Source organism: Dendropsophus ebraccatus, chromosome 3 (genome assembly GCF_027789765.1).
Source record: "Dendropsophus ebraccatus isolate aDenEbr1 chromosome 3, aDenEbr1.pat, whole genome shotgun sequence".
NCBI classification, from domain to species: Eukaryota; Metazoa; Chordata; class Amphibia; order Anura; family Hylidae; genus Dendropsophus; species Dendropsophus ebraccatus.
In genome coordinates, this window is record NC_091456.1 from 102,154,480 (window position 1) to 102,181,036 (window position 26,557).

Here is a 26,557-nt window from a genome sequence, read left to right on the forward strand (position 1 = left end):
TCACTGTCGTATACTCCTGCCTTAGTTATCAGGAGAGAAGATGGCCGCCCAGTGTAGGTAGGGTATCCCTTTAGTCCTCATTCACCTCAGCCTCCTTTAGATGTTGTTAGCCAGACATGGATGGACTGAAGCAATTGTAGAAAATATAAAATAAAATAATCCTTGTTCGCATAGCTCTGCACAGGGCACCTGGCCTAAGCCAGGCCCTGAAAGAAAACCTCAGCAGGAGCTGTCTGTAGTGTAGTCCTTTTCCACAGAGAATTGTAACTGAACTCAACTGATTTCCCTCAGGGGAATACATCTAAGTCTCTCAGGGTAATAATCTGATCCCTGATTCGCTAATCACAGGCTTGAATGACCTTATACTGTGCAGGGATTGGCCAGATTGCCTGAGGCACCTAACTCAGGGATTGGACAGTAACTGTCACCTCATACACAAGCGACAGTTAGTAGTTAACCCTTGCCTTACAGTTGAGCCTACAATTCACTTGGCACAGTGACATCTAGTGGAAATAAATAAATACTTCAGACACAAGTAATAAATACAAGTAATTAATAGGGAATATGTTTCATAGTGTAGAGAATTACAGGTGGGCAGGAAACATCAAATACCACACCCAGTCTGGGACACTGCAGTATGATAATCTAAATTACTTATCCAGTATTGCTTTTACCTTACCCCTGTATTTCCAGGGTGTTCGGGGCACAGTTATCATTCTCTTTGTGCCATTATTTTGGCCAATTTTTTGTGCACAGCGTAATATTTTAAGCAATATCAAGGCACTTGTGCTATTTTTAAGCAGTTTACGGCACCTGTGCCTGGGGAGTGTGGCTTCATGTTAGCTACTATATTAGCCTGATTTTCATGTGCGTTTTTTTTTTTGTGCAAAAAATTGAGCAGTAGTACTCCACTCCTAGCCTGGAATATTTAGTCACGTTTTGTTAGCCAAAAGCTGTGCAAAAGAATGCGCAAGCACACAAAAAATGTGCAATCTTCATTGGGGCCGGAGCACCTAGGCCGGAGCACAAAACCATTAGGCGGATGATAAAGGTGCCACTAAATGTTAATCTGTATCACCTAGTTGGAGTTGACTTTAAAGTGTTACATGGACAATAATCCTCAGAACACCATCCATGTGTTTAGTGCAAGTGAAACAGTTTGGACCGCTGAAACATTAGGGTAATACTGCGTGTGCAGAATAGTGATGAATTGTGTTGACCTGCTATGTGGTCACCACTTGATGTCAGCCATATAACATTGTTTTCAGAAGACATCTTATGCATGATGAATCTTTGGAGATAAGTGCTTGATATTTCTTAGAAGCATCTCTTTATCTCCCTAAGTGCTTTAGTGCCTCTAGAGTTCAGGGGAATAAGTCATCCCACTGGGGTCTGAGTGCATCTTATTTCTAAATCTCATTAAATATACAGGAGCCCCTCTACCCAGACTTGCTGATACTCAGGCCTTGCCCCCTCCCAGGACATAGACTAGACTTCATCCTTTTAACTCTTGCACTTTTAATGTACTCTCTACATCAATGACACAGCAAATCCCAATCACTAATGTACCTAATGAAAAAAATCAATATCTGTCAATTCTATCTATCTATCTATCTATCTATCTATCTATCTATCTATCTATAATAAGAATACATAATATTTCCTGTTTCTTGTTTGTGTTTTTGTTTGCTTTTTGTGTGTGTAGAAGGTATATTGGTTACATATGGCATAAACACAGTGTCCGCTAGTGCATCTCCCTGGTCCCCTGATGCCTTCTCTCCTTGGTTTCCATGGTGATGTTACCACGGCACCCGCCTCCCTGCAGTGTCAGCCATTAATCCCACACATCTCATTCCTCCCTCAGGGCCTGTCTGGGACACGATGGGAGGACTTTATAGGTGGCTTGCTAACATACAGGCAGAGGATAAATGATTTCTCAGCCGAGTCCAGAGAAAATGGAAGGACAACACTTCCATATATAGGAGATAAGGAGGTGCCAGTTAGAAAGATTCAGAGGAAGAGCCATTAGGTGAAGCAGGCAGTGAGCTGGAGAACACAGATAGAAAGCAGGAAGAGGATGTGTGCAGCGTATTGACACATGGACATAGACAATGATACTTAATACATTTGGGAGTATGTGCACTAAAACAATATTAATGCAAAGATATATTTAAGATTTTTTCCCATAGAAGTTCATAGCATTTTTTTTTCAAACTACACTTTTTCTACAAAAGCAGGTGGTAAATACTGAACATGTTCATTATTTAGATGGCCGTATTCAATTACATTATTCTATATGGTGTGTGCACTGATTGCCACTGTCCCATTCACTTTAATGGCACACATTATTTTATTGCAGTGCGCCAATGAATAGAGCCGCTGGAGAGAGCGGCACTCGCCTCTTTCCAGGGGCTCCATAGAGAATTATTAGAGCCGTACGTCACATGCCATACCCACGTCTGTATTTATAACAAAGAAGCCAGACGCCAACCTGGAGATAGCCGAAGTCCAAAGGTCGGACCTCCTGCAATCTCTTGCTTGTCACCTATCCTGTGGATAGGGGATAAGTTAGTTTAAAGGGAACCAATCAGCCCAATTGGGCTGATATGGTTCCCAGAAGCGCTGTATAAAGCTCCTGCAGCAGCCGCGGCACATACCGGCCATGGCTGCAGCAAGAGCTTTATACCAGAGAAAAAAGAGTTTTATTCTCTGGCCAGACATGGGCGGGGAAGTAGTCATCTAGGCTTCTCCCCGCCCAGATCGAGTCATCGCGCTCTGCCTGTCAGCATGCTACGCAGGATGATTGACAGGCAGAGAGGCCAGTAATGGACCTCTCTGCCTGTCAATCATCACCTCAGAGCACGCTTACAGCTGACAGAGCGCAGTGACTAGATATGGGCAGGGAGCAGCCCAGATGACTACTTTCCTGCGTCTGCCTGTCACACGGCCGGAGAATCAAACTCTTTTTTCTTCGGTATAACGCTCTTGCTGCAGCCGCAAAGCTGCGGAGCTGCAGGAGCCTTATACAGCGCTCCTGGGAACCATATCAGCCCAATTGGGCTGATTGGTTCCCTTTAAGATGGAAAACCTCCTTAAGGTTCATGAAAATGGACAAAGTTAAAGTGACACTGGATATCTGGAGATAAATTGGACTTTGCATATATCAGTCTATACTTTGAGAACATAGAAAATGTTTTATTCTCCAGTGCAAAGTGTCCAAGAGGCTTTCCCAAGCCCCTGAATGCGGCAGACTAGAATTCTTTCTTGCCCCCCCGCCCATCCCTATTTCTGCTTGCTTAAATGGCAGCTGGGAGCTGATTTCCAGGAAGGGGTAAGTTTAGGAGGGGAGAGAGGAGGCATTCCAGTTTGCTGCATTTAGGGCCTTGGAAAAGCCTCTTTGACTTTGCACAAAAGAATGAAAGCATTTTTCTATGTAATGGAAACACAGACTATATGAAAGGTACTGTTTGTCTCCCGGATCTAACAGCTATCTAACAGTGTCAGCAGTGGAACACAAACTGCAGCTGACAGATTCCCTTCAATCAAAACAATCATTTATCAGGAGAAATTTACCAAAGAATGATCGTTTTATGACAATCATTGTCGGAAAATGAATTTTTGGCTGATAGACAAAAGACATTTTGTTCACAGAATAGTCCCAAAAAGTTGTTCCTACCTTTAGGCCTACTATACTTGCATATCAAAAGACACCTACCCACCATATCTACATCATATACTGTACTTTGCCTGTTGGTGTCTCCCACCTATTGCCACACTAATATAGATAATTATATCCAATAAACTTAACACCCGCACACTATAAACCCATATAAACAAGAATCATCAGGAAAAGTGCAAGTGTGAGAATCAGGAAAAGAAGAGAAGAAAAGAAAAGATAAAGAATAGAGATGAGCGAACCTCAAGCATGCTAGAGTCCATCCGAACCCGAATTTTCGGCATTTGATTAGCGGTGGCTTCTGAACTTGGATAAAGCCCTAAGGCTATGTGGAAATCATGGATATAGTCATTGGCTGTATCCATGTTTTCCAGACAACCTTAGAGTTTTATCCAACTTCAGCAGCCCCCGCTAATCAAATGCAGATCGTTCGGGTTTGGATCGACTCGAACCCGAACCCGGTTTGCTCATCTCTAATAAAGAAGAAGGAAGGAAAAAAGGAGGCGGAGGGAGGGACCTTGCCCTGTCCATCCTCTCAACCAACTATGCTTCCACTCTGCTTCTTAAGAGGTCGGCGTTAGATATAACATTTTATGTGTAATTTGCGCAGTTACATTAGCTGATTAGAGAATGGTCTGTTGCATGGAACCATAGTGATAAATTGTTAAATTTTACCTTTACTTTTATTTCAACTTTTGACTTGTTATAGCAAAATTCTAAAATCGTCAGTAGTATGAATCTGGGTTTTGTAGCTGCCCTTTCCTATATCTAGTAGTATATTTAGGACCTACCAACTCAGTATTCTTTAAGGCTGATTTTCCCTATGATATATTTACTGCTTGTAGCTAGCTAGAGGTGTTTTGTGCTCATTAATGTTTGCATATTCCGCTGGCAAGCTGGCAATATTATTTCCTTTGTAGCTACTTTTAAACTTCATCAAATGTCTCAAAAATGGGGGAATTGGGAACATTAATGACCATGTAAAAAAACTGTTACATTTCTCCTCCAATGTGGAGATGGTGGTAACTGACTTGCCTGGTGAGGCTGCCGCTTGCTTCTGCATCAAGGAGGACAATGGAGAGATGGCTTCTTCGCTTTGTGATTAGGGTTAGAAAAATGCACCTAATAGGGCTACAAGCAATATAATATATCGTAAATGTAATGACAGTGTAACCAAAAAAGGAATAAGTACAAAGCTCAAGTAAAACAATAAAGAAAAATCATATAATATGCCATATCATAATGCCTGCATACCATTTCCCGTTGTTGTCACTTACTGTAACACTGTCTATGAGCCCATCTAGCTCCCACTTATTACCTGAGCTCAAAAGTAGATATTCATCGCAACACTGTTGCACAAGCCCCAAGTAAACAATCACTTCTTACCCATTATCACAACAGTCTTTCCAAATCCCTAACGTATGTTTTAAGATCATAATGCAATCCTTTGCTTTCTCAGGGGGCATTTAAACGCTCCTTGAGAAAGCAAAGGATCGCTTTACGATCGCAAAACTTACTTTGGGGATTTGGCCAAACAATCAAAACTTTTCTTTTACACCAATACAATACCAATAAAAACTAGAGATTGTGGCGCAAAAAATTACACCCCCACCAGCCTTGTGACTTGGTCATAAGTAGAAAAGTGCAGAAGCAACCCACAAGTGTCAGGACTTACCATATATACTCCCTTTGTCATACACACAATAAAAACCTGTTCTAAATTTTTATTTTTTTTTTAAACCGAGGTTCCTAGCAAACCACTTCATCAAATAGGGTGTGCCATCTCACCACGTTATGGTGAACTTCATAAAACATAAAGGATTCAACTTAAAGGGGAACTCCAGATAGAGATAAAAAATAAACCTGCTGCGGAAACATTTAGCATTGCTTACCTGTCTGACCAACTTTTGAAACCAAAAATCTATTTGTTTTAGGGATATTCATTCTGTATTTTGTCACTGTACTTCCTGGTTGAGCAGTTGTACACAGTACTAAAGGTTTCAGAATGCAGTGCTTGACTTGTCAGTCATTGACTACTGCACAACACAACAGCATTGAGCGCACAGTGAGACTGGGGTCCCTGGGGCCCACCAGTGCCCACTGGTTGCATTCAAGGTTGATATCATATTATCATCTTACCTACCACAAATTACACTGTTACTGACCAGAGCCAGTAAACCAAGACCAATGTTACCAATACTACCAGTATATAAGAAACACATATTATCACCACACCATGACCACCACCGCATAGTGACTAATACTGCTATTAATAAATCCACTTTATAAAGACCAGTATTTCCCCATACACTGACCTATATAGGGGTAGAAACCAATGCTACACATCCAGCAAGTCACAGGGGCATCCTTTCTGATTGGAGTCACTCACTTTTTCTTATGGCCCAAGACATTGTAAAGATCTCTTCTGGTGATGCCTTTTCTCCACAGAATCTGCTAGACAAACTCTTCGCGCCAGCAACCTCCTCATTTGTATCCCATGTAGTATTTAAGCCCCATCTGTGCCTTTTTGTATAATAAATAAGCCCCCTTTGTGCCCCCATATAGTAGCCAGGCCCTCCTCTGTGTCCCCATATAGTAGCCAGGCCCTATTCTATGCCCCCATATAATAGTAAGGCCTCCTCTGTGCCCCTATATAGTAGTGAGGCCCTCCTCTGTACCACACGATAGTAGCCAGGCCTTTTCTGTGCCCTTATATAGTATCCAGGCCCTCTTTTGTGCATCCATATAATAGTCAGGCCCTCTGTGTCCCTATATAGTAGTCAGCAGTGATGAGTCAGGAACTAATGGCTCCCTGCCCTGCAGTCACAGCCAAGCATTTACCTGTGAGCGCTCATCAGGAACGCTTGCAGATACAGGGGCGGGTTAAATGTACCCTGGGCTCCTGGCTGTTTACTCATCCTGCCCCTCCCCCCCCCCCCCCCCCAAATGCCCTACAGTGACGAGAAGATGGCCCCTGTGTAGTCCCTTATAAACCTGTGCAGCCCCTTATAGAAGATGGACCCCTGTGCTGCTCTCCCCTCTCCTGTGTGCTCTCCACTTTTGTGTTCTGGCACAGGCAGTAAGTGTTACAGACACATAGTGCAGCACATTATTCAGGGGCTAGCCTGAAATAAGCTATATACAACTAAAATGTAATATGAAGGGACTATATTGACTTTTTCCTAAGAGCTTTAGTGCAAAGTGCAATACAAATTATAACATGAAATAGCTCACTAGGTGCTGGTATAGGTGATAGTAGTGCTTGAGGGAGTGACTTGAGAAGGAAGTTAACAGAAGAATCTTCACTTGTCTATATAGTAGTGTACTCTGCCAGGATATGTAGATAGTTACTGAGTGTACTGTAGAGAATCCCCATACTCACAGTTAGAAGCACAGTAGAGAGAAGACAGCCTTTTGCCATACCAGATCAGAGAGTGCCAATTTTGGTATTACGAGCCCCAGACCATTACAACTGGGTGTGGCTAACTCCTTGAGCCTCCCCAAGGTAGTCAAGCGAAGATCAGTAGAATATGTCAGCTTAGGCTCTTTGTCCTACTGGGGATCAGTCTCTTTACCCTTTGTAGACTGTCCTAATCAATAAAGAAGGGTCCTGAATGTTAACTCAGAGGATGGTCACCCCACCTTTGGGCTTAGCAGTGCATCTTTGACTAAAAGTCTCTCATAGAAGAAAATCTGTATCTGTGTCTTAGTCTCTCTCCAACTCCACTACTACTGACAAAAGACCTCCCACCAAGAACTACCTATCCTTATATAGCGGTTACCGGGTCTTACCTTCTATTGGTCAGGCAGTGTAAAGAAAAGAAAGGAAAGCAATGTAGTTGGAAGACTGTAGTGTGTGGTACCTGCACGTGTGATTGGTGTAACAGTGAACATAGAAAACACAGTAGTTAACCCTTTATCCTTCAGCTGTACTAATGTGGCCTTGTTTTTTTTATGCTGGATAACCCCTTTAAGAAAGGCTAGAGTAAAACAATTTAAGAGCACTACTACCAAATACTAACCACATGTATGTAGACGTCTAAGAAAACCTTGACTACGTATGTAAACTTCTGAGCAAACTTAGACTAGACAATCTTTAAATGTGCTAGATGTATCAGACTGTTTGATACATCTGTCACACTTAAAGACTGTCTAGTTTTTTGGTGCACAGTTTACACCAGCTATTATATGGCTTTAAATCCGCCAGAAATTTCAGCCAGATTCAGGTGCAAAGTAGTCAATGCCCCATTTTTGCATTAACCACGCCTTTTTCATATCAGGTAGAAATGTGTCTAAAAATGGTGGAAAGGTGTCTTAAAGTGACAATGTCACCCCATTTTTGCATTCTGACTTCTCTACATAGGTGTAATGGGTAAATTTAGCAGTTTTCATACCTTATTTTATATCATAGGTCATGGTGCTTGTTCAAGTAAAAAGTGATCTTTTATCAACTGCAGATTGTGCTAAGTGGGCGCCCACAGTGCCACCGTTGGCCCTGCCCCTCCGTGACATCATGGGCACATAAGCCTCGCCCCCTTGACGCCCATTGGTATGGGCCAACCTAGGGGTGGGGCCTAGACTTTAAGGCCAGCCTGTTCCAGTAGTCGACGAGGGGGCGGGACCTATGTGCCTATGATGTCATGGAGGGGCGGGCCAATGGTGGCACTGTGGGTAGGGCTAAGTGGTGCTGTTGCCGTGAAGCCCAGCCCACTTAGCACAATCTGCAGTTGATAAAAGATCACTTTTTACCTGAACAAGCACCATGACATATGATATAAAATAAGGTATGAAAACTGCTAAATTTACCTTTTACACCTGTGTAGAGACGTCAGAATGGCAAAAGGGGTGACAGTGTCACTTTAAATGGGTAATAAATGAGGGAGGAAAGTCCTGTGCACCAGTTTTTCAGCCAAAATTCTGGCCACAACACATTAGTAAATCTGGGCCATTGTCTATAGTATTTTTGTGACATTTTATGTTCTTGAAATTCTATAGTAGTCATCTAAGAGGGAATGTGTAGTAGGATGAAATGTCAGGAATTGCGAAAATCTTACTTGTAATTTATATGACTAAGGTGTATAGAAACGTATGACTTCAACTGAATATATCTAAACTAAATGTACATACCTTTCTTAAATAAACATACATGCTTCACTGTTCAACTCTTTCTTCACCAGTATTGTACTTGTAGGGTGGGGTATCTCCTTCCCTTGTTATTATAGGATGAGCTCACATCATACCCACCCTTCCCCTTGGGACTCCTATCATGGATTGGCCATGTACCCTGAGAATCATATTAATGATGCTTATATACAAATGGATGCATTCCAGAATATCCTGCTAGAAATGTAGATCCTGTCCTGTCAGTATATCTATAAATGCTGCACTGAGTAGAGCTGTATTGTGCCTGATGCAGGAGCTTTCACAGGGGTGAGACTTTTTATCAATATTGTACAACTATGTCTATAATATTTATTAGATACCCCCCATAGGCGGCAAATTATAAGAAATATATATGTATATAGGGAAAATCTGACAATTTCTTTGTCAACTTGTAGGGTTAGTATTAACCCCCTGTTCATATTTAATGGTTCATGAATAACAAATACCCTGGAAAAAAACTAATGTATACCTTCATCACTATATGCATAGACTGTACACAGTATCATGTTATAAAGAAGGAGGAGCTGCGCAGAATAATATATAGTTTTATGAGAAACAGGTTAGAGTAACTTTTTTTCTAATTCACCTAAATCCTTGCTCATACTGAGTCCAGTGGGCGGCCCTGCTCAGTGCCCAGCAGCTTTCTGAGTGGTTGTATAGAGAACGTTGACAATCACTGAGCAGGATTGCCCATTGTAGTCCTGAATTTCTAACCACAAAACTATAGATAAATCTGCCAAGCTATTTCTGCTCTGTAACATGCTGCCTGATGATTGCACTGCATTTTAATGGTGACAGGTTCCCTTCAAGCTTGGATGTAGGACAGTTATTTGCATATACATGTCCTTGGGCGTTCATGACCTTTGTTGAATAGACTCAATGTAAAGTAAGAAAACATTATTATGTTATGTCTATAGACACTATTAGGCAGGATAATGAGTGTACATTGATTTCCTCTAGTGGCATATAGGCTTTGAGCTTTAGATCTTCCAGCTGTTGCATACCCTTTCTTGGTTGAATGTTTTGTGATAAAGGCGTTGGGTGCTCCTTTGCTGGTGACCATGAACACATGAATATGACATTTCACCTGTAAACAACTTGCAGCCAATGATTGTATCACAAAAATGCCAAAATACGGTAAAACCATGTTTTGTCTGCAGCAAAATAGCACCATGTGAATATACCCTAAGGCTATGTACACACCATGTAAATTTTGGTGGGCTTGTGCTTATATCCATAGAGCAAATAGAGCTGTGGTTGGGGTAATAATATAGCTGTAGTCAGAACCACTGATGGGACAGTAGTTGGATTGGTTATCGCCTTAGAACACTGCATCGAAAGCTGGCCATACAGATTAGTTCCAAGTTGTCTATATCTGACCATTTTGGCAGAATCAGCCTACCAGCTCAGATGTACTTTATGTATTTAACATAGACAGGTGTTAGGCAGCGACTTATTCTACTCTCCTGTGTCTGTGTATCAGAGAGTTGGGCTAAGGAATATTTATTGGCTGAACAAGTGTTCATGTGACAGCTAATTTAAGTGGATGTTTGGCTTTAGCTACAGGCACTGATCTAAAACACATGTAAAGCATTAACTGCTTTACATGACATGTTAGATCCATCTACCATATCATTATAGCTGTTTGGAGTTGTCCACTTTAAATAATCCTTAGGGTACAAACCCACACACCGTATACGCAGCAAATACGCAACAAATACGCAACAAATACGCAGCAAATACGCAGCAGTTTGATGGTGAAGATTTAATGCTGAGTTCAGTTATTTAGATCTAATCTGCTGCGTTTTTGCTGCGTATTCGCTGCGTATCGCAGCAGTAAATACGCTGTGTATACGGTGTGTGGGTGTTAGTGCTAATGGACTCTTGTTGGGGAAATGTAGACAAGACAGTAGATAGTATTGTGTGAATATTAACAGAGAACTATTATGATGAAATTTAAACTGACTTAAGTGTTGCTGCTCAAAGAGAACCTGTCACCCCTCGTGCTGGGGCAGAGCCCGGCCAACCCCCCGCTGCAGACCCATATACTTACCGCTTCCACAAAGTCCTGGTCCCAAAGCCCGTCCCGCCACCGAGAAATCCTCGTCCGAAGCCGCACACGATCTCCAGAGATGAGTCTGATGCCCATAGAGAATCACTGGAGCGTCATTCTCTATGGGCGTCGGGCTCATCTCTGATGAGCGCGCGCGCGGCTTCGGACGGGGATTTCTCTGCGGCAGGATGGGCTCCGGGATTTTGCGGAAGCAGTAAGTATATGGGTCTGCACCGGAGGGCCGGCCGGGCTCTGCCCCGTCACGGGGGGCTGACAGGTTCCCTTTAAAGGGGAATTCTCACCTCAACTAAGAGTGGTCATCGGTATCCAAGACAACGAGTTGTCCCTATAGGAGGGAAAGAGCAGCATATCAGGAGATAAGTTTGCTAGAAGAATGTATTTGCTAAATATTTAACTTGATGAGCCCTACAAGTATAAATATGTTAGTTGAGATGAGAATACCTCTTTAACAACGAATACAGTGGTGGCCGGGAGCACTGCTATGGAACATTAACTTGACTTATTTTCTTTAAGAGTTGTTCGTTTACCAGTCTGGGATTAAAATTGGCGTTCTTGTCATGATAATAATAATGCTTTTATTTGTATAGTACTAACTGATTCCCGCAGCACTTTACATAGTTTTGCCAATTTTGGCCCCTGTCACATATGTTTTGGGTGTGGGAGTAGAACATACAAACTCTTTGCAGTTGTTGCCCATGGTGGGATTTGAACAGTAGACCCCAGAACTGCACAGCTACAGTGCTAACCACTGAGCCACCCTGTTTTTGTTTTTATTAGTTTACCACTAAGAGCGCTTTTAAAAAATAAGTTTGGCAACTGCATAAAAAATTACTTAAATGTTATTTCAAAGACCATTCCTGTCCATATGTCCTATTAGGGACCCACCTCTGTATGTTAAAGTGGAGAACTGTTCTGGTGGTATGGGCATGTCCATGCATTCAATGACCATCACAGAGGAAATTTATGTCTAGATCTGGCTTCCCTTCAGTGGGAAAGGTTAGAGAAGTCACATCTTATCAATAAGCAGATCAATTCATTTAAAATTCTTTTACATCAACTGGTGTCAGAAAGTTATATAGATTTGTAATTTACTTCTGTTCCATTACTTATCAGCTGCTGTGTGTCCTGCATGAAGTGGTGTTTTTATTCCAGTCTGACACAGTGCTCTTTGCTGCCCTCTCTGTCCATGACAGGAATGCCAAAAACATAAAAGCTTTTCTATGGGGATTTGCTACTGCTCTTGATAGTTCCTATCAAGAACAGATGTGGCAGTAGAGAGCACAGCATCAGACTGGCTACACACTGCATCAGGTGTGTTTACATAGACAGATTTATCTGACAGATATCTGACAGATTAATGAAGCCAAAGCCAGGAACAGACTAAGAACAGGTCATAAAGGAAAGACTGGGATTTCTCCTCTATTCAAATCCATTCCTGGCTTTGGCTTCAATAATCTGTCAGATAAATCTGTCTGTGTAAACACCATAAGGGCCAGTTAACACGGAGTAAAATCTGCAGAACTCTCCGTTGCAGAATCCTGCCTGCTTCAGGGTGACACTGTTCCTCTATGGGAGGGCTCGCGCGCCTCCGCTTTCTGCGGCTGATATGTCAATTCTTTGAGTGGATGGCCCTGGGAAAATGAGGCCCGCAAGCCCTCCCAAAGAGAAACAGTGTCACACTGAAGCAGGCGGGATTCTGCAACGGAGAGTTCTGCCGTAGAATTCTGCCTATTTTACTCCATGTGAACTGGCCCTAATAGTGTCAGCAGTTTGGAACATGAATTGCAACTGGCAGATTCCCTTTAAGGCTATGTTCACACTACGTATTTTTTATGAAAAGAACGGCAGTTGTTTTAAATGAAAACAACAGCAGTTTTTGTCATAGAGAAATGTGTTGTATTAAAGTCAATGCAAATAACGATTGTTGTTCACACAGTCTATTGAGCCTTGTGTGAACGTAGCCTAATAGTGTACATCTAATGTTCATCTATATACAAAATATCCTTAAAAACCATCCAAAGCATTATTGGAAAGCAAACATGAAAGCTTCTTCAGCCTGCAGCACTTGTGACATTTACTGATTTTTATGTTCTTGTACAGTCTGCATGTGCAATCCTGGCGTGTGTGTCCTTCATTTCTACATCAATGAATTTGCTTTTAATGGAATGCAGATAATGGAGGCTCTTATCTCCCTTCCCCCACTCATCCTGATCTCCAGTGTCTTTCTCTTCCAGTCATCTTGATCACTGTCAGTGTTGCACTGCCCATACCACATACAGTATTGTCTTTACCCTTTAGTGCCCTCCCTATATTTGTCTTGCTGTCAAACAGCTAATGCCCACCTTCACCACCAGATTTCTATTTCTGGCACTATCTTGTTTATTTTACCATCTCCCAGTGCTTTAGCACTATTCCAGGCCATGTCTCCTGCTGGGTCTCATGATCACATCACATGGACCCCAGCAGCCTCTGGCACAGAGGGTTGAGTATATGCCATTACCTTGTGTGCAGCATGACTTAACACCTCCCAGGCTGCTGCATTAACCCCTGCATCACACATCCAATACTTGGCTCCGGTGTGATGAAGAATTCTTAAAAAGAAAAACAACTAGATGAAAAAGCAATATGTCAAAGTGTGAAAATGACCAAAAACTATTTGTAGAGATCACTTTTAAATAGTCATCACATTGTGAAAACCCCATATTATACTTTAGTATAGGAGAAGTAACGTATTAGAGTGACCCTGTCATCACTTTCATGTTGCCTGAGCCAGGCTGTGTTCACACACTGTACAGCTGTTTTATGGCTCATAAGATTGCCCAGAAATAGGTTAAAATGCTGAAAAGAAGCTGACAAGAAAATGGATTGTAAGGGAAAAAAAGGCACAAAAATAAAATAAAATGGCAATCATTTTGGTAACAAAGCTTCATTTTGATATACTGTAGACTGTGTTCTCATTCAGTTTTTTTGGATATATTTTTAAGCTTTGTGTGTGGTCAGTGTGTGGTTTTGTGGCAGTTTTTGAGTAGAGTTGAGCGAATTTACAGTGTTAACAAAAGTGAAGTGCTTCTTTATGCTCTGCTTGTCAGGCTACTTCTCTTGAACTCCGCTCCGGGTGCCTGGAAAAGCTGGATGCAGTCCTGGGAAAATTCTCCTAGGACTGCATCCAGCTTTTCCAGGCACCTGGAGTGGAGCAGAGTTTAAGAGCTATAGCCTGACAAGGCGCGACTGAGTGAAACAAAGCGATTAACTTCATTAATACTGTAGATTTGCTCATCTTTATTTTTGAGTCAAATCCACAATTGGAGCAGGATGGATTTTGTTGCAGTATGACCCTATTCACCTAACAGTCCCCTATCCAAAGCTATTGGCTCTTTCTGTTATCTCTATAGAGAATGAATGGAACTGCAGGGCACATGCCAACCCGTGGCTCCATTCATTGCAAAGGAGTCAGGGCTTTGATCTAGAGATCCGCTAGGGACACGGAGGTGGGACAACCTGCAATCTCATACGTCTCCCCTATCCTATGTATAGAGGAAAAGTATGGTTAAATCATAAAAAGTTAAGGGGCTGCATGACCAGAAAGCACGACATACAGTGCCACACAGAGGTTCCTGGTCGTGAGCTAAAGACACAAAATTTAGACTGGTGCAAAGTGCCCACCTGTTTAGTCATACACCCCTATAAGCCCCCTGTATAGACATACACTGCTATCAGCCCCATTATAGACATACACCGCTATCAGCCCCCCATATAGTCATACACCGCTATCAGCCCCCCATATAGTCATACACCCCTATCAGCCCCCCTTATAGTCATACACCCCTATCAGCCCCCCCCGTATAGTCATACACCCCTATCAGCCCCCCGTATAGTCATACACCCCTGTCAGCCCCACGTATAGTCATACATCCCTATCAGCCCCCCCGTATAGTCATACATCCCTATCAGCCCCCCCGTATAGTCATACACCCCTATCAGTCCCCCTGTATAGTCATACACCCCTATCTGCCCCCCATAGTCATACACCCCTACCCCCCACGACCTATTTGAGAGAAAAAAAATTAAAAAGGCACAGCCATCGTAAACTGCTCAAAAATAGAGCAATTGCCTTGATAAATGTTGCTTAAAATTGTACACTGCATGCAAAAACACCAAATAAACTAAAATAATGGTGTAAAGAGAATGATAAATGTGTTCGTTTGTATAGAGATAGCTGGAACATTTCTAGCCAAAGTAAAGATGCTACAGGACCTACGTAACATTGTGAAGTTTTGTCTGCTTGTGACTTTCCATGGAAACTGTTCTTGACGTATTTATTTCCTGTTCATTATCTAGTAATGTTTTAGCTCCAGTTACATAAATAGAGATCCTTGGACTCCATGTACCTTTTTTTACTCTTTTCAATAGGGATTGGAAACTGTCCAGTCCATGAAGCAACTTCAGAAACTGTCTCTAAAAAGTTGCTGCTCAAGCTATGTGGGTGGAAAGACCCCCAGTGTTTATGTGCCATAATGTTTATGTGTTCTGCAGAGGGGCAGTCCTCCATCATGCCAGCACTCTTTGTTTCATACTAGGATTCACCTGTTTGATAAAAGCGTTCCAGGAAATTTTTCACATACTTATGACATTTTTACACTTCCTTTATTTGATATTTTTTCCTCTTATGTAGCACTCGCAGCTGAATATTTATGATAGTGTGAGAGTTATCTCATTGTATAAGAGAGCAGGTGGCAGGACTAGTGTAAAAGCATACTCAGCCAGTGGGAGGATTCTAGCAGTGCGAGAAGGTAAGGAAATATGAGGGGAGAACTAAACAACTAGTGCAGGTGGTGCAATAAAAAAGAGACTATTTGCAGTACTAATATGAGAAGCGTAATACTGTGCACATCCACTAGAGGGCTAAATTCCTCACAGATGTGTACTACCTGTATGTATTTCTTACCATCCCACTTTTTGGATTATTTTTTCCCCTAAGAATCACAAGGATTTGTCTATGTCATTGGCTAGGTTCACACTATGCAAAAATGACACCCATCTTTCATAATAATGGCCGTAATTGTGCATATAAAGTCTGTTATTTTTTTAAATAACGGATGATATTTGTACAATGACAGCCATTATTATGAAAGACAGACCTCATTTTTTACATAGTGTTAACAAAGCCATATAGTGCAATCGAAAACCTTTAAAGGGGTTATCCAGCGCTACAAAAACACTGCCACTTTTCCCCCTCTCTTGTCTCCAGTTCAGGTGCGGTTTGCAATTAAGCTCCATTTACTTCTATGGAACTGAGTTTGAAACCCCACCCAAACTGGAGACAACAGCAGGGGTAAAGTGGCCATGTTTTTGTAGCACTGGATAACCCCTTTAAATAAAGAGGCTGCCCTCAAATTTGGAGTCTTTAAAGAGTAATTTTTATTTTATTTATCCAAATCACTGTATGTATATAAGATAAAAATCACTATCCAAACACGCAGACACACTGCTCTGCCACAGACATTATGGAGGACACACCACCTTCCTCATGTCCTCTGAAACTTCTTGCTTCTCACGTAGTGCATTATTAGATCAAAAATATGGCCTTTATTTATACAATTTTTACCATATTTTGCTTTTATTTTACTGTGTGAACATAGCTTTAATGTTATGGCTGATTGGTGCATGCCACTGTATAGCCCTGGGGTAAGCATACCGCAGGTTGAGAAGCCCTGATATAGAGTTAGATTCAGCTTTTCACAGGTTCTGCAGACTTTATAAGTGATTACAGTACAGATTATCCAGTGACTCACAGGCAGGCGTCTTCGCTGCATGAATTACTAGTGACATTTTTGCATGGACTTCTCAGGCCATGATTTCACTGAATCTTCCTGACAAACATTTCTATGTGTGTTGCTTCACACAGTATCAATACCCCATATAAACAGTTATTCTCAATATGTGCCTCCAAGTAGAAGACAAGTCCCCTTAGTGCCTCCATATAGTATTAGACCCATATGTGCTTCCATATAGCACAGGTCATCTCTGTGCACCCATATAATAAAGGCCAGTCCAAGATAGAAGCTAGGCCCCCACTGTTCATCCATGTAGCAGTTGGACCTTGCTAAGTCCCGTACAACACTTAGGTGCCTCTGTGTCTCCTATATAGTACCTGTAGGTAGTCCCCCTGTTAGTTAAACCCCCATCCATTAATAAACTGTATACTCCATGATGTAGGCAATCTCTCCTAAAGGTAATCTCCCCCCCCCACACACACACACACACACACCCTTACTTATCAGCAATAACTTCTGTAGGTGATCCTTCCTAAGGGTATGTACACACTGCTTAAAAGTGACGGAAACTCCGTCGCGTAATCCGCCGCTCGCGGACTGTGGCGGGAGCGCGCGTCTCCGCCCGTGTCATAGACTCCATTCGATGCACAGGCGGATTCCTTCCTCTGTCCAAAAAATGAACTTTAATCATTTTTATGGTTTTTCAGCTGTTTGTTTTCAAAAGTGAACATTTTTTATTCATTCACACAAATGTATTTTAATTCTGCAGTTGTGGTATTGCACATATATCACAGATTTTGTTACTAAAAATGTCTGAATGGAACTCTTAGAAACCATGCGCTTGCTGTGAAAACAACCATTTTCAGAAGAATGGAACTGATTTTCAGTTTCAGAAATTTCTGGAAAAAAATCTGCCACATGTGAATCCAGGCTAAGAAAAGCTGTGATGTGTAATGGGGTCTTTACATAATAAAAGGTATGTGGGTGTCTCTCATTAAGCTGTCTGAATACAATGATCAGATTACTGTTCAGTTGTGTGGATTTAACAAATATCTATACACTTATCTGTTGAATGGGAAAACAGGAAATGAAATCATGGGACTTTTTGTTTTTGCAGGTTGTGTGTGTGTGAGGTGTTATGACATATATTATGTTATGCACTGCTCAGCTGTCACTATTGACATCAAACACTGTCTCCTTTAGGCCAAAGTGCAATAGGTAGGATAGAAAATACACGTATAACACATATAGAAATGCCAAGACTACACTTGATTTATTTAAGCGTCAGATGTCTAGTTTGAATTGCAGCAATGCTTGTACTGCAGGCAGAACCATTTTTCCCATTGGGCAGGGTGGGCGGCTGTCCGGGGTCCCATGAATTATCGGGGGCCCCTCTGCACTCTGAGCTGTAAGATGCTGAATCTGACAAACAAAGGAGCAATGAGCTATTTACTTCTCTGTCTGTCAATGTCATTCTCTCTCGTAAAAACGGGGCCACGGACCGCACCACAGGGAGCTCCCCATCCCCTCCGCACACAGATTTATGTGAAGAGAGGCTGATGGACCCATGCACCACATGAATACTTTTATTATTATTTATTTATAGAGCGCCCTTAATTCCAGAGCGCTATACAATAGATAGGGGTAACGAGCATAAACAACACAAGATCAAAACACATTACATGAAGGCAAATGGCAGACTGGTACATGGTGGAAGAGGACCCTGCCCGCGAGGGCTTACAATCTATAAGGTACGGGGAGAGAAACAGGAGGTGCAGCCATTCAAGTGTGATGCAGAGTTATTGTAGGTTGTAGCCTAGTTTGAAGAGATGGGTTTTCAGGTTACTTTTGAAGGACTTGATGGTGGATGAGAGACGGATGTGTCGGGGTAGCGAGTTCCAGAGTATGGGGGAGGCTCGGGCAAAGTCTTGGAGGAGGTTATGTGAGGTACGAACAAGGGGGGAGCGCAGACAGAGGTCACTAGAGGATCGAAGGTTACGTGAGGGACGTTAGCGGGATATCAGGTCAGAGATGTACGGGGGGGACAGGTTGTGTATGGCCTTGTACGTCATGGTCAACAATTTAAAGTGAATACGTTGGGCAATGGGGAACCAGTGAAGGGATTGGCAGAGGGGAGAGGCAAAGGCAAAGCGAGGGGAAAGGTTGATTAGTCGGGCAGCAGAGTTTAGGATAGATTGGAGGGAATCAAGGGAGTTAGATGGAAGGCCAGAGAGGAGGATATTACAGTAGTCCAAGCGGGAAATAATGAGAGCATGTACCAGCAGTTTGGTAGAGTTAGGGGTGAGAAAAGATCGGATTTTTAAGGTGAATGCGTCAGGAGGTGATCAGGGCTTGAATTTGGGGTTTAAAGGACAGGACAGAGTCAAAGGTGACCCCAAGGCAGCGGACTTGAGGAACAGGGTACAGAGTGCAGCCATTGATTGGGATTGACAGATTAGATGGCAGGGTGGAGCGAGATGGGGGAAAGATGATAAGTTCTGTTTTGTCCATGTTGAGTTTTAGAAAGCTTTCAGCATATGGGAAATATTCATTCACTTTACAATAACAGATGTTATGTATTTTAAGTATCTGATTGTCCTTCACATTAAAGCAAATCATTATCAACCCACACCGCCCCCAAACCTTTCCTCAATCCATGCATGGTGCTGGGCTTCCCTTTTCTCCTAATGCCAGTATTTGGGTAAAACGTCTTTTATTCCATGGGGCCTACAGCATCCTTACCCTAGGCCTCCCAAAGATATATATTCAGCCCAGGGGTGTGCCAACAAAGAAGAAAGGTGGGGAAGAAGAAACTAGACGCATTGCAGGTCTAGGGCACGGATGTTCTAGGCCCCATTTATATGATACTGCATCGCTTAATAAAAGGTGTTTTTTTATCCGAATACTGACACCAAGAGTGAAGGCAAGCCGGGATCAGGCATGCATTGAGGAAAGCTACAGAATGGTACTGGAGGTTTTGGGGCATTGTTGGGTACATACAGATTTGCTTTAACTAGTTAATGCTTTATATAATTATTTTTACCAAGAAGTGGCCTATATAAGCAGATTTCCCCAGGTCTCAGCAGCACGGGAGGGGGCAGGCTAGGCAGCACGGGAGGGGGTTGTTCCAGGTGGGCCGAGGGGTTGCTCTGTGCCACCCACTATGCATATTTATATATGCATAGTGAGCTGCACAGGAGGGGGCGCACGAGGGGGAGGTGGACTGGGCAGGCCGAGATGGTGCTCAGCGCTTAGGGTGACACCCCAAATGCTCCTTAACCCCACATAGGGGCAATTAGGGGCTATCGTACGAATGAGGGGCAGAAGAGAAGATTTAGTACCAGCCCTGCTCTTATCAGGTAATGATCTACTGTGGCATATCAGGAGGTTAATTGGGCTGAACCTGCTGATAGTGCCACTTTAAGAACTTAGAAGCTTTGGCCCTTTTTTTAACATTCAGGGCTTTAAGGGTACAACTACACGGAACGATAATCGTCCGAATCGGCCCGATTTGGCCCATTATTGCTCCATGTAATAAGTACAATGATCAGCCGATGACAACGATCATCGGCTGATCGTTGATATAGGTTTGGACCTATTTTCGTCGGGTGCCTGACGATATACATTACCTATCCACGTTCCAGGGCTGCTGCTGCGGTCTTCTTCTCCCCGGGTCCTGTGCGCTCTAGCTGCAGAGTAATATGTCAAGAAAGAGAAAAGAAAAGTACTGAACCAGCACACCCAAAATAATTTATCAAAAATATGTTTATTAAAGTACAGACACAAAACATAAAAACACTTAAAAACACGTAAACATGGTGCACGCCACAATAAGCTGCACTAGAACCACTGTCCACAAAATGGCAGTAGTAAGCTGCCTCAATCCCATGAATAAGGAAAGACAATAAGATAAACACTGTATGTAGAGGCAAAGTGCAGGTAGTGCATAATAATGTGTCAAAAGTGCATAATGAACTGCCACTCTCCTCTACAGACAGAAAAGAAAAGGCCCAAGTACAAAATATTCAATAGTCAAAGAGACTAGTCTATACAACCTGTACCGTGGCCGATATGAGATGGACAGATGTCCTAGTGCGCATGCACGATACGTCATCACAGTTCAGAGGGCACTTCCGGTCCGCACAGAGCGATAGTTTGGCGGCATCAGGTGACGCTTATTGCAAGCTGTTATACAGGTATAAAAGACAGTACAGAGCATCAGATTGTTGTCCCTGACGAAGTCGCACTGTGCGACGCAACGCGTTGGGCGGTTCTCCTCCATCTGTCCATCTCATATCGGCCGCGGTACAGGTTGTATAGACTAGTCTCTTTGACTATTATTCTTGACATATTATTCAGCATTTAGTACTGTAGCACCCCTTCAATCTTTATTTTTGTGGTGCCCTTCCCTTCTCTATACTTAATATTGTCCTCTAGCTGCAGAGTGGCCTGTCGGCTGACAGGCTGCCCGGCCAATCGCAGGCCGCGGCGGTCCCAGCCTGTGATTGGCTGAGCGGCCTGTCAGCTGACAGGCCACTCTGAAGTGGGACCCATGGAGAAGAAGACCGCAGCAGCAGCCCTTGATCGTGGATAGGTAATGTATATAGTTAAGGAAGGGCTGCAAGGACATCAGTAATGATGTCCCTGCAGCCCTTGTTTAACGATTATCGGGCCGTGTAATAGGTCCAGCAAACGAGCGACAATCTAACAGATCGCTGCTCGTTTACAGGTATTATCGGTCCCCCATCGGCCCGTGTAATACCACCCTAACACTTGGTAGTACAGTGGGTTCATACTTGTTATGCTGTGTTTACATCTGACCGATACATAATATATATATATTCCACTTTATACGCGTCCGAAAAACACTCTAACATATGCCTCATGCCAGTATGCCTGTATAGGGATGCACAGAGGCTAAAAGAATACTCTGGTTAGCTCAGTTGGTTGAATTAAAGCCTTTGGTTATGTTGTCTTGATAAAATCTGACAGTCCTCAAAGTATAGTGTTAGCCAGAGTGTGTCAATACACAACAAACACTAGATAGTGGCCATGTTAATAGTGTCAGCCAGTAGTAGCACTAACTTTCTTCCTTGTTGCTATGTATGTAAACTTCCTGAGACTTTCCTCTCCACACCAGCACTAGAGAGTAAACACTGATAGCAGACAAGACCCTGTATTTGGTGATAGTGATATGTGCCTAGGTTATAGGAATTGCTTTTCCTGTTAAAACCATCCACAAAGAGTATTCCTAATAAAGAAATGTCAGGAATGTTAGTTTGACACATCTTTTTATGGGCCGTATTCCTTTTTCGGGAACATATTGGATAAAGGCAGCCGTCTTGTTCAATATACGGTCAATATTAATAATCATGATCATTATTATCAGCTGTCTATGTTACAAGACAGACGCCTTTTCGAAGTGGGATCATAGCCCTATTTTCAATATAATAATGCACTCCATGGTAAATGGTAAATTGGTTGTATACACACATTGTATAAAATAAGTATTATAATTGATTAAAAGCAGCCGTTTAATGATCATTAATTCTGGCTGGAGGTAGCGTTAAACAATGGCTGTTCACTGGGAACGGCCATTGTTAGTACAGCGTGCAAACATAGCCTAAATGTGTGTGGAGCTAGCATTAGGCGATATTCACACATCCATATCGCTGTCTGCAGCCACAGACCGCATTCGCAGCCATCATCAACCTGTCTGCACTGTAGGGGATCCGTGTTTCAACGGTATAGCTTGTCAATATTTTTGTAGCATGGATCCCGGCTCCAAAACACATCTGTTACACATACAGATGTGTGTATGTGACCATAGAAATGAATGGGCCGGCATCTGTGGGTCTGCAAATGCGGATGGAATTGACAGATGTGTGAAAGGGGCCTAAGATTGGAGATTGCAAGTCTAAGTCAAAGCATACTTTATTCAGCATCTGCAGAGAACAAAAGGGACACTATTGGAGATTTACTGGCAAGTAAATAAAGAACAGAGAGCTGTAAGTAAGCGAATGGCCCCCTGGAGAGCAGGGACCATGTTGCCATTGTGACCCCAATGACCACTGATGTTGCCTACTGTTATTACTGCCCTCTTACAAATGAATGAAAGTCATTTTTTACATGAGCACAATGAACTTTTTATTGGATAAGCATATTGGTTGCAAATTCTTCTGCATCTGCTTAGCATTCATAACAGTTTATTAAATAAGTATTTTGTTGGCCATTCCATAATTATTCCGCCATTATTCTGGATTTATTGAATTTTTAAGGGCTTCAATGAATTAGTGTTTTGGGCTTAGATATTTTTGTCATCCATATTTTTATTAAGTCTTACTTTCTCAGTTATTATCTCAATATACTTTCATACCCCTCTTTTGAGAATAGGGCACAACTGCCTTTTAGATTGATAAGTCCTAAGAGTTCTAAAGTTATTGTTGTGGTGCTAATGTGATCTGTCTGTATCGATATTTTTTTCAGGATCACTGAATCCCAAAGTCAGCAGGACAGACTGCAGATGATAGCGGTGAGTTCTTTATGCTTTTGTGTATAAACCAATTTAACTAATGTTTTTAGTTAGTAGAATTTAACTGATAAAAGTAGATAAACTTGTGCTTCTCACCGTGTTCTTCATATAGTAGATGTTGTTGACATGTTGTTCTATCTTGTGGCCTGCAGATGTCACTGTAGCTCTGCTTGTTTCTAATTAGTAACCTTATCCTCACTACACAGATTTCTAATGAGAATCATTGCAAAGGATCACTATGGCTATGTTCCCACAACATCTTTTTTAGGTGAAAAAAATGCCATCATTTGATAATGGTGGCCATTAAAAATTATCATGATCATTATTTGGCCGCCATTATAAAACAATGGCTGTTTAAACCTAAAAAGACATAGAAACATTGCTTATATCTGTGTACACAGCACCAGATTATGGTTAATGGAGGTCCCAGGTAAAAATTCTGCTGGGGGTCCAATTTTATTGTTATTTTTTAAAATGACCATAGCAAACCGTGTATGACAGTCATTTTCATAATTTAAGGGCAGTTTGTGATTAGCCAGGGCACACCAGTTCGGCTGTGTTCACATCATGTTTTTTGGCTTTGTCTGTAATATACGTTGGCAACCTGTCAAGAAAGGTTTCCGGAATATACGGCAGCATGTTTTCAACTGCTTATAGATTTTAATAGACAGATGGAGTGATTTAGTGAATGCGTTTAATCAGGGGCGTAGCTAATGTCTCTTGGGCCCTGGTGCAAGAGGTCAACTTGGGCCCCCCCCCCTTACCACATACTGACTAATAACACCACATACTGACTAACACCACCGCTGCTATTAACTAATACCACCACATACTGACTAACACCACTGCTGCTACTGAATAACACTACCACATATTGACTAACACCACCGCTGCTACTGATTAACACTACCACATACAGACTAACACCACCGCTGCTACTGAATAAAATCCTCTGTACATAGACCAATATCACTTCATACAGTCATATAGAGGTGGACGTACTCTACACAGGCTCTGTACACCATATACATTACAGTGCAGTTATATCAGGTGACTCACAGGGGACGTCTTCTCTGATCGGAGTTCTTCCCTTTTCATCTTCTCCATCTGCCCTGGGCCGTCATGAGAACTTCTCCAAACCACGAATCCACAGAATCTTCCAGACATATTAGACTCCTCGCTCCTCACCATCCTCATCTCTATACACACTGCACATCTGTATTGGCCCCTTTACACCCTCATTTAGTGGGTAGCCCTGACTCTACGTTATCGCCCTTATAGTACATATCCCCCTATTGTATACACCCCCCGTGTAGTCCACCTTATAGATGGCCCCCCAATGTTTCCCCCTTATAGATGGCCCCCTGTGTTGTCCCTATTATAGATGCCCCCCATGTTATCCCCCATATAGATGGCCCCCCATTTTATCCCCCTTACAGATGCCCCCCATGTTGTTCCCTTCCTCCTGCCCCTCCATCATCATACTACAACCACCTCCACCATAATACTACTACCCCTTCATCCTCCTGCCCTTTCATCATCACACCACTACACCCCCCCATCATCCTCTTGTTCCTTCATCATCATACCACTACACCCCTCATCATCCTCTTGTTCCTTCATAATCCTCTTGTTCCTTCATCATCATACCACTACACCCCCCATCATCATGATACCACTACCTCCTCATTATCTTCTTGTTCCTTCATCCTCATACCACTACATCCTCATCATCCTCTTGTTCCTTCATCATCATACCACTACACCCCCATCATCCTCTTGTTACATCATCATACCACTACACCCCTCATCATCATCATACCACTACATCCTCATCATCCTCTTGTTCCTTCATCCTCATACCACTACATCCTCATCATCCTCTTGTTCCACCATCATCATAGCACTACATCCTCATCATCCTCTTGTTCCATCATCATCATACCACTACACCCCCCATTATCCTCTTGTTCCATCATCATACCACTACACCCCCCCCTCATCATCCTCTTGTTCCACCCCTCATCATCCCCTTAAAAACCAAAAAATCTATACTCACCTGAATGATTTCTGTAGCCCCCAGGTCATACGCGCTGGCGGGCTTCCCCCGAGGGGGGGGGCTTAGCGAGGAGGGGGCGGAGCTTCACGGGACCTGTTTTTTTCCAACGCGATGCTCCCTGCGCACACAGAGCTCCCTGCGGAGCCGCAAGACAGCCGGGGGGGCCCCTGCCTCTTGTGATCGCAAGCAAAACATTGCTTGCAGTCACAAGCGGGAGTGAGAGGCGGGCAGTACAGTGGTAAGGGGGGGCCTCGCGGGACCCCCCTTAGTAGCGGCCCGGTCGCGGTGGCGACCGATGCGACCGCGGTGGCAACGCCACTGCGTTTGGTTCATTTTACAAATATGTATGTTAGTTTTGCGGGACTCAGCAGACTATGCTATTGTCTCTTGCTAATTTAACAAATACTTTAGTCCATTAAAGTCTATGGGTTTGCATACTTTAGCTGTAGCCTGACACGTGTCAGTATAGTGTCCAGCAGTAGTAACTGGATTGGCAGGTTTGCCATCTCTGGGGTGGCAATAGAACCTTGGTGGAACTTTTTTTGCTGGTGCTGGTGCCAAAATGTGTACAGGATTGTTATAGTGCATTTCTTTCTGAAATACTGGAAAAATTGGGTTGTTACTAGAGATGAACAAACTCGCCATGTTTTTCAGGCAGTACTAGGGCTGCATCAAACTTCTCCAGGCAGCGGGATTCAAAAGCTGATTGGATTTGTGCAAACTCGAATTTTCAGCAAGTTTGTCTAGCTGTTACAGATAAGGCCCAGATTTATCAGTGTGTAAAACTGGTGAAAACTGCCAATTGCAACCTACCACAGCTCACTTTTTTTTAGCTATGGTAAAATGAAATACTGAGTTGTGGTTTCTATGGCCAGTTTACACAAGTTTCTATTTTACACACTTTGGGGGACATTAACCAAGAAGTCTAATGTGTGTGACTTTGTTTTTTATATTATGTGTGATTTAAAAAGTTGCAAACATATTCATCTGGTACTGACCAGACGTAGGCCTGCCCCAGTTCTTCAACTTTTTAAAAAGTCACAAATGATAAATCGGGCACTTATCCCAAATTATGCAGATTTGGGGTGAATACTCAAAATAGGCAGATTAAAAAAAAAAAGTTGTATCTAAAAAATATTCACCTGTCAAATACCGGTTCATAACTTAGACCAAAAATGAGTGAAAAATCCAATAATTCACCTAAAAATTAGCACAAAGCCCTTGATAAATTTCCCCTTTTGTCCGAAATAAATATGTTAAAAAGAACACTTTGATTATA

General features: G+C 42.6%; 1 protein-coding gene across 3 annotated transcripts in view; it reads left to right on the plus strand.

Annotated features, from left to right (window-relative positions):
• The window catches only part of PALM (paralemmin), a 65,159-nt gene that overhangs the window by 24,193 nt on the left and 14,409 nt on the right, over positions 1–26,557 (plus strand). For 2 of the 3 annotated variants that reach the window (XM_069964457.1, XM_069964460.1), the window contains exons 1-2: positions 9,068–9,106; positions 23,174–23,219. In XM_069964457.1, the coding sequence (XP_069820558.1) occupies positions 9,087–9,106; positions 23,174–23,219 (66 nt within the window). In that variant the 5' untranslated portion in view covers positions 9,068–9,086. Of the gene's footprint in view, positions 1–9,067; positions 9,107–23,173; positions 23,220–26,557 lie in introns of those variants that run through there. The other variant, XM_069964459.1, reaches the window with a different exon arrangement.